At 39.6% G+C, this 15,098-nt stretch overlaps 1 protein-coding gene across 1 annotated transcript; it reads left to right on the plus strand.

The window, feature by feature from the left end:
* Window positions 1-2,848: 2,848 nt before the first annotated feature.
* LOC306982824 (CDP-diacylglycerol--inositol 3-phosphatidyltransferase-like) lies at window positions 2,849-14,565 on the plus strand (the record flags this gene model as incomplete). The annotated part of the gene is made up of 6 exons (XM_079583273.1): window positions 2,849-2,983; window positions 5,634-5,740; window positions 5,837-5,883; window positions 8,093-8,171; window positions 13,219-13,300; window positions 14,415-14,565. Coding segments are annotated over 6 exons (590 nt in total), but the record flags the coding sequence as incomplete, so codon positions are not given.
* Window positions 14,566-15,098: the final 533 nt, after the last annotated feature.

Genomic DNA, 15,098 nt, shown 5'->3' on the forward strand with positions numbered 1-15,098 from the left:
GCTCTTTTGTTACGTAATATTGTGCAGTACAAAGTTTAGCAGCGGGTAATAACTTGTTTGTAATGAGAGACAGAGACATGAGCTCGTGCTCTGATACTGTCAGTGCAGCTCCACGTTACAGACGCACCGAACGGGAAAGAGAACGACCACAACGTCCGTGTTTTCAAAGTAAAGTTCCTCCGCACGGGGACCGGAGAGGACAGGGAGGACCGGGGAGGACCGGGGAGGACCGGGGAGGACCGGGGAGGACCAGAGAGGACCGGGGAGGACCGGGGAGGACCGGGGAGGACCGGGGAGGACCAGAGAGGACCGGGGAGGACCGGGGAGGACCGGGGAGGACCAGAGAGGACCGGGGAGGACCAGAGAGGACCGGGGAGGACCGGGGAGGACCGGGGAGGACCGGGGAGGACCGGGGAGGACCGGGGAGGACCGGGGAGGACCGGAGAGGACCGGGGAGGACCGGGGAGGACCGGGGAGGACCGGAGAGGACCGGGGAGGACCGGGGAGGACCGGGGAGGACCGGGGAGGACCGGGGAGGACCGGAGAGGACCGGGGAGGACCGGGGAGGACCGGGGAGGACCGGGGAGGACCGGGGAGGACCGGGGAGGACCGGGGAGGACAGGAGAGGACCGGGGAGGACCGGGGAGGACAGGAGAGGAGGCCGGGGGCGTTGATGGCGGAGCCGGGGGGAGCGAACAGGCGGAGCTCGTGGACTCCTGGGGGTGTTTTATCCTCAGAGAAGCGCCTCCTGCTCAGGAGAGTTTCTTTCATTTTCTCATATCGTCGCATCTTCATTGAGGACAAATCACGTTTGTTTTGACATTGTTTATTAAGGGGGGGCCGCAGACAAACCTTCACACGGGAGCTTCAGAAAGTTTCATATTCTAAAGTTTAAACTCATTTGCAGAAACAAACAAACAACTGATAAAAAACATGATATAATAATATTTTGTTATCATTGTTTCAGTTTGCACATCAGATATTTGTGGCTTGCCTATCATTGTATAAATATAAATATTTGTGTTACTGCAGAAGCGTGATTTATGTTTTTAAAGCGTATTTGCACTTGCAGTGTGTCGCCCTTTTCATTCCCCACGAGGTGATTCTCAAAGCTCACGTGTTCAGGAGCCACTTCCTGTGATGTCATCATCCCGTTCCAGACGCTGTCGGAGTCTGTGGCTTCGTCATCCTCCTCGTCACGCGATGAAGAACAAAGGCCCGGTGACGCTCTGTGTGGATCATGTTATGGTCGAGCAGAACACGCGTGTACCTGTGAACACTCGGTATGTGCAGCGTACGGTTCCATCGCTCTCAGTCATCCTGAAAACTCTGCACTGCAAAACGTGATCGAGTCAAACATGTCGCACTTTAACAAATAAGTTGTTTTAGGAAATAAAATCTGGCCGTTTCTTGTTCAGATAAATTTGCTAAAAACATGCGATTTTTTCTTGAAACAAAAAATTAAAACTTTTTGAATCTTCTCAGTTTTAGACAAAGAAAAACTAAGATCAACGACTCTTAAAGCAGCATAAGTAACGTGTTTACCTTAATAAATCCTCCCCGTAGTCCCTGTGGGGGTGATACAAGTGTTTATGGGATGACTGGAGGGTCTTTCATCTCCCCCTGGTGTCTCTGGCCAGAAAACCATGTTTGCAACTTGACTGCCCCCGGTGCGGAGAAAGCAATACACACTAATGTAATCACGAAGAAGAAGCTAACATGCTAACGGGCAAAGCTAACTGCGAGCTAACGTCACTTTAAACAGTATTTACAGCAAAGTTTGAGTGAAAAAATATATTTCCATTGTATAATTGGATGCACAGTAACCCTCTCTCCCTTCGCCTTTCCTGTCAGCGTAGTATTTACTCTACAAGACAATTAAAAAGTTAAAAAATCGCAACTTGCTACGACAACTGCAGTTGCGCTTATGGCCTCTAGGGGGAAGAGTTACTTAGTACTGCTTTAATGTAAGAACTGATTCTCACAGAGAGATAAAACATTCCATTCTTTAAAGTGGGCGGCTCGGTGGCACAGCGGTTAGAGCCTCAGCTTCACAGCTCGAAGGTCCCGGGTTCGATTCCCACCAGGACGGGGCCTTTCTGTGTGGAGCATGTTCTCCTCGTGTCTACCACTAAAAACACGTACAATAGGTGAATCCTCCAGCAGGTGATTCTGACCCTCAGCCTGGCTCCACATCATGGAGGCGGGTCTCCAGGCGCGGGCAGTATTTTCCTTAAATATTAGTGTTTATTAAGAACATTTTACTTAAATCAAGCAACATTTAACTAAAATATCCACAATTTTTCACTAAATAAGAATGTTTTCCTTAAATTATTCCATTTTCTGAGGACATTTTGCTTAATTCTAGCTTTTATTTGCTTAAATTTAGTGTTTCTTCCTGTTTTATGATCAGAAAAATGTTCTAGAAATAAGATTTCTTGCTGACATGCTGACCCCACTGGCAGAATCTTTTCCTGAAAACAAGACAAAACGTCTCATTTTAAGATTTTTTTCCTTGTTTTTAGTCGGGCACTTTTTGCAGTGTACGTGTTACATAAAAGTGAGCATGAAAAGTCTTTGCCGCATTGAAATATAACGTCATTTCCTCATAACCGCCCAAACATCTGGGCCCGACTGATGTTCCCCCCAGTGAGTGCCCAGTTTAAGCAGAATAAACCACCTGGGGCTGGGCTTGAACCGACTGTCTGGTGATGTGAGTCCGGCGCTCTCCCTGTGGAGCTACACGGCCCTTCACACGTGAGGCGCTCGTTATGGTAGAGCCGCCGTAACCGTGGTCTGGTGATCAGGTGGTTTTGTTCAGGACTCATGTGTGTGTTTGTGTCCTCAGGTTATGCCCGTGTGGTGTTGGCCCTGGTCTCCCTGTACCTGCTGCCCCGCTGCCCGTGGCCCGCGGTCTCCTGCTACCTGCTGAGCGTGCTGCTGGACAACGTGGACGGACCCGCCGCCCGCGCCCTCAACCAGAGTGAGTCCACCCTCGCCATAACTCACCCTCACTGTCACTCACCCTCACTGTCACTCACCCTCACTCACTCACCCTAACCTTCACTCACCCTCACTGTCACTCACCCTCACTCACTCACCCTAACCTTCACTCACCCTCACTGTCACTCACTCACCCTCGCCCTCACCCTCACCCTCACTCACCCTCACTGTCACTCACTCACCCTCGCCCTCACCCTCACCCTCACTCACCCTCACTGTCACTCACTCACCCTCGCCCTCACCCTCACCCTCACTCACCCTCACTGTCACTCACTCACCCTCGCTCACCATCTAGGCGGCTGCATACACTGCGTTCCAAATTATTATGCAAATGACATTTTTCTCTGATTTTCTAAATTGTCAACTCAAATGAGAGTCAGCATAATTTTCAAGTCTTTAACTGGTAGAGGATCATTTAAATGTGGTGGAAAAAATTTCCTAGTGAAAACAGTATTTTTTTCAAAAATAAATATAGTAAAAACCTCAAAATCCACTGTTCCAAGTTATTATGCATCTCATCGTTTCAATACATTTTAAAGCTTGTAATTATCTGAAAATGGTCATTTGTTGTATTTGTAGCATTAGGAGGTCATATTTACTGAAATCAAAAGCTATTTCAATCAAAAAAATATTAACAGGTCAAGTTATATTTTACCAAAGGAGCCCTTGTGTGAAGCAGCTTCAAAATTCTTTAATCCATTAAACTTGTGAGTTTTTGGACAGTTTCTGCTTGGATTTCTTTGCAGGATGTTAGAATAACCTCCCAGAGCTGCTGTTTGGATGAAAACTGCCTCCCACCCTCATAGAAGTTTTTCTTCTTGAGGCTCCAAAGGTTCTCAATAGGGTTGAGGTCAGGGGAGGAGGGGGTCCACATCATGAGTTTCTCTCCTTTTATCCCCATAGCAGCCAGTGATGCAGAGGTTTTCTTTACAGCAGGACATGGTGCGTTGTCATGTCTTCAGGGATCCTAAAGGGACCGACCAGTTCTCTCCCCATGACTCTGACTCCGCCCCCTCCTTACTGACGTCACAGCCTTGTTGGGACATTGTGGTCATTCACCAACCATCCACTCCTCCATCCATCTGACCGTCCAGGGTCACACGGCCTCATCAGTGAACAAGACAGTTTGAAAATGAGTCTCATGTATTTCTGAGCCACTGCAGCCGTTTCTGCTTCAGCTTCAATGAACAGTTTAGGGGAGGCCGGATAGAAGGTTTATGCACAACTGCAGCCTCTGGAGGGTCCGACACCTTCATGTTCGGGAGACTCCAGAGGCACCAGCAGCTTCAAATACCTGTCTGCTGCTTTGTAGCATCTGTTCTCTTAATCTGATGTGTTTGTCTGGCAGAAACCGTCCATATTGTGTCTTTATCTGCACAAACCCGCGTGTGTCTGAATCATCCACAAATGTCTTATCAGTTCGATGATTAAGCTTAATCTTTCATGAAATATCGAAGGTTTTCATACCTAGACCAAGGCATTCAACTATTTCACACTTTTCATCAGCAGAAAGACCCTTTTTCTTTCCCATATTGCTTAAAAATGATGATCTGCATAATAAAGTGGAACATCCTTTTTCAGTAGTTTTTCCCTTAACTGGACTTAACCCGAAAACTAATGATCCCAGGTCTCTGAGATTAATGTCAGTGATTCATAGAGCCTGAGACACGACACCATCCATGAGTTTCATTGATTGGTTTTCATGTTCTTTATTATTATTCCTCTTCCATCTTTTTCCCGATTTTCTAGAGCTTTCAGCACCTTCATGCTTTGTGCAATTTATGCAAGTTATGCATCAAAACGTTCCGCATGTTGAGGAGAAGGTGCTGTTACTTTTGGGACTTCTGCAACTTACGGTTTTTCCGCAATCGGCCAAAATGTCGGAGATTTTTCCCATTGACTTATAATGGGGCTGCCGCAAATCCATGCTTTTCTGCCCTTTTTTCCTACATTTTATGCAATTTCTGCACTTTGTGCAGGTTCAGCTTATGCAACTTGTGGGTTTTGAGCAAAAATCGTCCTTCTGCAGTTTTCCAGTTTTTTTATATGGGAGTTTGAAATTTTTGCATTAGTGTGTATGTGCGAATCCAGCCAATGGGGAGACTCCAGGCCTTTCAGCCATTTGTGCTTCTGCCAATCAAGCACTGAGGCCATTTCAACAGTTTGACCAGTTTATGGAATTTAAAAAGTTTATGCAACATTAACAATTTATGCAAATTAACCACTTTATGCATTTTAACGCGTTTATGCAACTTAAGAGTTTATGCCATTTAGGATTTATGAATTTTAAAGAGTTTATGCAATTTACATAATTTATGCAAATTAACCCATTTATGCATTTTACCACTTTATGCAGTTTATACAGTTCACGCAACATGACATTTATGCATTTTACCAGTTTATGCAAATTAAGCAATTTATGCAATTTGAACAGTTTATGCAATTTCTGCATTCGCTTCCCGCATTTCCGCAGTCAATCGCACTGGCGCAGCCATTGCATTTCTAGTTATTATTGTTTTTTAAAACGAGCCAAGGATCGTTACTGGTATTGTTACGGGTATCGATAACCAAGTATCGTTAAAGTATCGGTATCGAAAAGCCCTGACTCTGTGTGTGGTTTGTTTCCGTAGCGACGAAGTTCGGCGCGATGTTGGACATGCTGACCGACCGCTGCGCCACCGTGTGTCTGCTGGTCAACCTGTCCCAGCTCTACCCGGCCTACACCTTCCTCTTCCAGGTGACCTTTCACCCCTTCACCCCCACCTGGACCCAACACGTTTGGCTTTACCCAAATCTAAACGAACAGAGGTTAAACTGCAGTGTTTTCCCTCAGATGAGCATTTGTCTGGACATCAGCGGCCACTGGCTCTACATGCACAGGTGAGACACGCCCACACACACAGGCCCCTCCCCCTGTGCAGGTGAGACACGCCCACACACACAGGCCCCTCCCCCTCCAAATTGAAAAACATACATACAAGAAAGCCTACGACTCAATGCCACATACTTGGATCATTGAATGCTGGAGCTCTACAACATCAACAGGACTCTAAGAGCCTTCATTGCAAACTCCATGAGGTTGTGGAAAACCACCCTTGAAGCCAATGGCGAGCCACAAGGAGACGCCCTGTCCCCACTGCTGTTCTTCATAGGTCTGAACCCCCTCAGCCAAATAATCAACAAGACGGGCTATGGAGGAACGGGGTCACCTTCAGTCACCTCCTCTACATGGATGACATCAAGCTGTAGCTAAGAATGAGCGAGACATCGACTCACTGATCCACCCGGATATACAGTGCAGACACTGGGATGTCATTGGGACTAGAGAAGTGTGGTCGGATGGTGACTCAGAGAGGGAAGGTCGTCCACACAGAAGGTCTCACTCCCAGAAGGAACAATAGCAGACATTGAGGACAGTTACAAGTACCTCGGAATCCCACAAGCAAATGGCAACCTCGAAGAGGTGACAAGGAAAGCGGCTACGGCCAAATACCTCCAACGAGTAAGGCAGGTCCTAAGAAGCAGCTCAATGGCAAGAACAAGTCCCTACGCCCTACCACTAATCAGATCCCCTGCAGGAATAATAAGCTGCCAAAGGATGAGATACAGACCACAGATGTTAAGACGCGAAAGCTCCTAACCATGCACGGAGGGTTCCACCCCAAATCCAGCACCCTGAGACTGTACGCTCGCCGTAAGGAAGGAGGCCGAGGACTAGTGAGTGTGAGAGCCACTATCCAGGATGAAACATCCAAGACCCATAAGTACATCAAGGACAAGGCTCCGACAGATGACGTGCTCAGTGAATGTCTCAGACAATGGAGAACAGAAGATGAGGTGCTGGAGGTCCCGTCATGGGAGGACAAGCCCCTACACGGCAGGTACCACCCAAACATAACTGAAGCCCCTACAGGCAGGTACCACCCAAACATAACTGAAGTGGCCCCTACAGGCAGGTACCACCCAAACATAACTGAAGTGGCGGATATACAGAAATCCTACCAATGGCTAGACAGAGCCGGACTAAAGGACAGCACAGAGGCTCATCATGGCTGCACAGGAGCAGGCCTTGAGCACCAGAGCAATAGAGGCCCAGATCTACCACACCAGACAAGACCCCAGGTGTAAGAACATAACTGCAGGTGTAAGAACATAACTGCAGGTGTAAGAACATAACTGCAGGGTGTAAGAACATAACTGCAGGTGTAAGAACATAACTGCAGGGTGTAAGAACATAACTGCAGGTGTAAGAACATAACTGCAGGTGTAAGAACATAACTGCAGGTGTAAGAACATAACTGCAGGTGTAAGAACATAACTGCAGGGTGTAAGAACATAACTGCAGGTGTAAGAACATAACTGCAGGTGTAAGAACATAACTGCAGGTGTAAGAACATAACTGCAGGTGTAAGAACATAACTGCAGGTGTAAGAACATAACTGCAGGGTGTAAGAACATAACTGCAGGTGTAAGAACATAACTGCAGGTGTAAGAACATAACTGCAGGTGTAAGAACATAACTGCAGGGTGTAAGAACATAACTGCAGGTGTAAGAACATAACTGCAGGTGTAAGATGCTGCAGGGAAAGCTTACATGGAGCTCCATAACCAAGTGGCTGGTATAGTGTACAGGAACATCTGTGCAGAGTATGGGCTGGAAACCCCAAGGTCAAAGTGGGAAACACCTCCAAAGGTGGTGGAGAATGACCGAGCCAAGATCCTGTGGGACTTCCAGATACAGACGGACAGATGGTGATGAACCAACCGGACATTGTGGTGGTGACAAAGAGCAGAGGAGCCGCTGTGGTCGACATAGCAACACCAAGACTTCAACATCAGGACAAAGGAACACGAGAAACTAGAGAAACACCAGGGGCTCAGAGAAGAGCTGGAGGAAACCTGGAGGGTGAAGCATCAGTGGTGCCCGTGGTCGTACATCAGACATCTCGGTCTGCGCAGAACCCTGAAGAACCTTCCCAGGCCGACGAGAGAGGACCCGAGCAGGAGGAAGAGAGCGCCCGCGGAGGGTGAGGGAGAATTTTAGTTTCTTTACATATATGTAACGTAAAAGACTGTTTTCTGTCCTCAGCTCCACCATCAAAGGCTCAGTGAGTCACAAAAGCATCGACCTGTCGGAAAACCCCATCCTCCGCTTCTACTACGCCGAGGTACTTCTATGATACTACGATATTACTTCTATGATACTACAATATTACCTCTATGATACTACAATATTACTTCTATGATACTACAATATTACTTCTATGATACTACAATATTACCTCTATGATACTACAATATTACCTCTATGATACTACAATATTACTTCTATGATACTACAATATTACCTCTATGATACTACAATATTACCTCTATGATACTACAATATTACCTCTATGATACTACAATATTACCTCTATGATACTACAATATTACCTCTATGATACTACAATATTACCTCTATGATACTACAATATTACCTCTATGATACTACAATATTACTTCTATGATACTACAATATTACCTCTATGATACTACGATATTACTTCTATGATACTACAATATTACTTCTATGATACTACAATATTACCTCTATGATACTACAATATTACCTCTATGATACTACAATATTACTTCTATGATACTACAATATTACTTCTATGATATTACAATATTACTTCTATGATACTACGATATTACTTCTATGATACTACAATATTACTTCTATGATACTACAATATTACTTCTATGATACTACAATATTACTTCTATGATACTACAAAATTACTTCTATGATACTACAATATTACTTCTATGATACTACAATATTACCTCTATGATATTACAATATTACTTCTATGATACTACAAAATTACTTCTATGATACTACAATATTACTTCTATGATACTACAATATTACTTCTATGATACTACAAAATTACTTCTATGATACTACAATATTACTTCTATGATACTACAATATTACTTCTATGAAACTACAATATTACCTCTATGATACTACAATATTACTTCTATGATACTACGATATTACCTCTATGATACTACAATATTACTTCTATGATACTACAATATTACTTCTATGATACTACGATATTACTTCTATGATACTACAATATTACTTCTATGATACTACAAAATTACTTCTATGATACTACAATATTACTTCTATGATACTACAATATTACTTCTATGATACTACGATATTACTTCTATGATACTACAATATTACCTCTATGATACTACAATATTACTTCTATGATACTACAATATTACCTCTATGATATTACAATATTACCTCTATGATACTACAATATTACTTCTATGATACTACGATATTACTTCTATGAAACTACAATATTACTTCTATGATACTACAATATTACTTCTATGAAACTACAATATTACTTCTATGATACTACAATATTACTTCTATGATACTACGATATTACTTCTATGATACTACAATATTACTTCTATGATACTACAATATTACCTCTATGATACTACAATATTACCTCTATGATACTACAATATTACTTCTATGATACTACGATATTACTTCTATGATACTACAATATTACTTCTATGATACTACAATATTACTTCTATGATACTACAATATTACTTCTATGATACTACAATATTACTTCTATGATACTACAATATTACTTCTATGATACTACAAAATTACTTCTATGATACTACAATATTACTTCTATGATACTACAATATTACCTCTATGATACTACAATATTACCTCTATGATACTACAATATTACTTCTATGATACTACGATATTACTTCTATGATACTACAATATTACTTCTATGATACTACAAAATTACTTCTATGATACTACAATATTACTTCTATGATACTACAATATTACCTCTATGATACTACAATATTACTTCTATGATACTACAATATTACTTCTATGATACTACAATATTACTTCTATGATACTACAATATTACTTCTATGATACTACAATATTACTTCTATGATACTACAATATTACTTCTATGATACTACAATATTACTTCTATGATACTACAATATTACTTCTATGATACTACAATATTACTTCTATGATACTACAATATTACCTCTATGATGCTACAATATTACTTCTATGATACTACAATATTACCTCTATGATATTACAATATTACCTCTATGATACTACAATATTACTTCTATGATACTACGATATTACTTCTATGAAACTACAATATTACTTCTATGATACTACAATATTACTTCTATGAAACTACAATATTACTTCTATGATACTACAATATTACTTCTATGATACTACAATATTACCTCTATGATACTACAATATTACCTCTATGATACTACAATATTACTTCTATGATACTACGATATTACTTCTATGATACTACAATATTACTTCTATGATACTACAAAATTACTTCTATGATACTACAATATTACTTCTATGATACTACAATATTACTTCTATGAAACTACAATATTACTTCTATGATACTACAATATTACCTCTATGATACTACAATATTACTTCTATGATACTACGATATTACTTCTATGATACTACAAAATTACTTCTATGATACTACGATATTACTTCTATGATACTACAAAATTACTTCTATGATACTACAATATTACTTCTATGATATTACAATATTACCTCTATGATATTACAATATTACTTCTATGACACTACAAAATTACTTCTATGATACTACAATATTACTTCTATGATACTACAATATTACTTCTATGATACTACAAAATTACTTCTATGATACTACAATATTACTTCTATGATACTACAATATTACTTCTATGAAACTACAATATTACCTCTATGATACTACAATATTACTTCTATGATACTACGATATTACCTCTATGATACTACAATATTACTTCTATGATACTACAATATTACTTCTATGATACTACGATATTACTTCTATGATACTACAATATTACTTCTATGATACTACAAAATTACTTTTATGATACTACAATATTACTTCTATGATACTACAATATTACTTCTATGATACTACGATATTACTTCTATGATACTACAATATTACCTCTATGATACTACAATATTACTTCTATGATACTACAATATTACCTCTATGATATTACAATATTACCTCTATGATACTACAATATTACTTCTATGATACTACGATATTACTTCTATGAAACTACAATATTACTTCTATGATACTACAATATTACTTCTATGAAACTACAATATTACTTCTATGATACTACAATATTACTTCTATGAAACTACAATATTACTTCTATGATACTACGATATTACTTCTATGATACTACAATATTACTTCTATGATACTACAATATTACCTCTATGATACTACAATATTACCTCTATGATACTACAATATTACTTCTATGATACTACGATATTACTTCTATGATACTACAATATTACTTCTATGATACTACAAAATTACTTCTATGATACTACAATATTACTTCTATGATACTACAATATTACTTCTATGATACTACAATATTACTTCTATGATACTACAATATTACTTCTATGATACTACAAAATTACTTCTATGATACTACAATATTACTTCTATGATACTACAATATTACCTCTATGATACTACAATATTACCTCTATGATACTACAATATTACTTCTATGATACTACGATATTACTTCTATGATACTACAATATTACTTCTATGATACTACAAAATTACTTCTATGATACTACAATATTACTTCTATGATACTACAAAATTACTTCTATGATACTACAATGTTACTTCTATGATACTACAATATTACTTCTATGATACTACAAAATTACTTCTATGATACTACAATGTTACTTCTATGATACTACAAAATTACTTCTATGATACTACAATATTACTTCTATGATACTACAAAATTACTTCTATGATACTACAAAATTACTTCTATGATACTACAATGTTACTTCTATGATACTACAATATTACTTCTATGATACTACAATATTACTTCTATGATACTACAAAATTACTTCTATGATACTACGATATTACTTCTATGATACTACAATATTACTTCTATGATACTACAAAATTACTTCTATGATACTACAATATTACTTCTATGATACTACAAAATTACTTCTATGATACTACAATATTACTTCTATGATACTACAAAATTACTTCTATGATACTACAAAATTACTTCTATGATACTACAATGTTACTTCTATGATACTACAATATTACTTCTATGATACTACAAAATTACTTCTATGATACTACAATATTACTTCTATGATACTACAATATTACCTCTATGATACTACAATATTACCTCTATGATACTACAATATTACTTCTATGATACTACAAAATTACTTCTATGATACTACAATATTACTTCTATGATACTACGATATTACTTCTATGATACTACAATATTACTTCTATGATACTACAAAATTACTTCTATGATACTACAATATTACTTCTATGATACTACAAAATTACTTCTATGATACTACAATGTTACTTCTATGATACTACAATATTACTTCTATGATACTACAAAATTACTTCTATGATACTACAATATTACTTCTATGATACTACAATATTACCTCTATGATACTACAATATTACCTCTATGATACTACAATATTACTTCTATGATACTACGATATTACTTCTATGATACTACGATATTACTTCTATGATACTACAATATTACTTCTATGATACTACAATATTACCTCTATGATACTACAATATTACTTCTATGATACTACAATATTACCTCTATGATACTACAATATTACTTCTATGATACTACAATATTACCTCTATGATACTACAATATTACTTCTATGATACTACAATATTACCTCTATGATACTACAATATTACTTCTATGATACTACAATATTACCTCTATGATACTACAATATTACTTCTATGATACTACAATATTACCTCTATGATACTACAAAATTACTTCTATGATACTACAATATTACTTCTATGATACTACAATATTACCTCTATGATACTACAATATTACCTCTATGATACTACAATATTACCTCTATGATACTACAATATTACCTCTATGATACTACAAGATTACTTGTGTACTTACCTCTTCCTGGTCCAGCCCGCCCTGACTGTGATGTGCGGTGGAAACGAGCTCTTCTTCTGCCTGCTCTACCTCCTCCACCACATCGAGGAGCCCGCAGGTGAACACACGCAGCGCCCCCTGCTGGTGCCGCTCAGCACTGACACGTTCACACAGGATTACAGAGCAGACATGGAGTTACGGGCTGGGTGTCTGTGCACAGTGTCATGTGTGAAGCGTGTGTAAAGTGCGTCATGTGTGAAGCGTGTGTAAAGTGCGTCATGTGTGAAGCGTGTCATGTGTGAAGCGTGTGCACAGTGTGTCATGTGTGAAGCGTGTGTAAAGTGCGTCATGTGTGAAGCGTGTCATGTGTGAAGCGTGTGTAAAGCGTGTCATGTGTGAAGCGTGTGTAAAGTGCGTCATGTGTAAAGCGTGTCATGTGTGAAGCGTGTGTGAAGCGTGTCATGTGTGAAGCGTGTCATGTGTGAAGCGTGTGTAAAGTGCGTCATGTGTGAAGCGTGTCATGTGTGAAGCGTGTCATGTGTGAAGCGTGTGTAAAGTGCGTCATGTGTGAAGCGTGTCATGTGTGAAGCGTGTGTAAAGCGTGTCATGTGTGAAGCGTGTGTAAAGTGCGTCATGTGTAAAGCGTGTCATGTGTGAAGCGTGTGTAAAGCGTGTCATGTGTGAAGCGTGTGTAAAGTGCGTCATGTGTGAAGCGTGTGTAAAGCGTGTCATGTGTGAAGCGTGTGTAAAGTGCGTCATGTGTGAAGCGTGTGTAAAGCGTGTCATGTGTGAAGCGTGTTTAAAGTGTGTCATGTGTGAAGCGTGTTTAAAGTGTGTCATGTCAAAAAAGTGAAGAAAAATTTATGAAAATGAGACAAAAAAATGACAAAATGTGACAAAAATGACCCAAAAAAAATGACAAAAATTTGACTAAAAGTGATTAAAAAAATATTTTAAAAAAGAGCATGTCATGTCAAAAAAGTGAAGAAAAATTGATGAAAATGTGACAAAAAGTGACAAAAAATGGACAAAAAAAATGACAAAAATGTGATTACAAAAAGTTACTAATATGAGTTGAATACCCAACAAAAAAATGAATCTGATAACGTGAGGAAAAAGATCCTCTCGGTTCAAGCGGGAGTTTAAAGAGGTTAAAGCGTGTCGTGTATGAAGCCTGTCATCTATGAAGTGTGTCATGTGTGAAGCGTGTTTTAAAGCGTGTTCTGTTACAGGATGGCTGTACGCACTGCTCTTCGTCTGCGCCCTCATCTCTTTTGCCAAAGCCGCCATCTCCGCGGTGCATCTGGTCGCCGCGGCGCAGAACATGGCCGCCCTGGACACGGCGGAGCGGCAGAGCAACAAGAAGCAGTGACACGACCACGGAGCCACGCTGAAGCGCCGGTACGTGTGCGTGTACGTGTACGTGTGCGTGTACTTGTACATGTACGTGTACGTGTACGTGTATTGCACTTTACGAGCCTGTGTCACAAGTTCTGACAGTCCATTTATCACGTGACTATAATGTGTTGTTTATATCCTAATCTCTTATTTTGCCAGTGCCCTCTGCTGGACATGTGTGGAAGTCTCTCTTTTTTATGTAAGGCGCCCCCTTGTGGCTGGAGTGAGTATTCTGGAATGGGCGAGAGACTTACTTTTTTTTTTTTTAAAGGAACAGGCCACCGTTTTTCCACACTGAGATATGTTCTTTTAGCTGTGACGAGTTCTTTAGGACCTGCCTGATCTTCAGTCACGTAAACACAGACGGCGTTAGCATTTAGCCTCTCCCTCTCTCCTCTATAGCTCCAAAACAGGTCAAGATAGAAGCTACCAAGCTCTTCCACGTTTTCCCTATTTAAGGCGAGACACTTTAGGTCAGGGGTGCCCAAACTTTTTGTCTCCGAGGGCCAAAATTAAAA

Source organism: Gobius niger (assembly GCF_951799975.1).
Source record: "Gobius niger genome assembly, contig: SCAFFOLD_119, whole genome shotgun sequence".
Taxonomy (NCBI): Eukaryota; Metazoa; Chordata; class Actinopteri; order Gobiiformes; family Gobiidae; genus Gobius; species Gobius niger.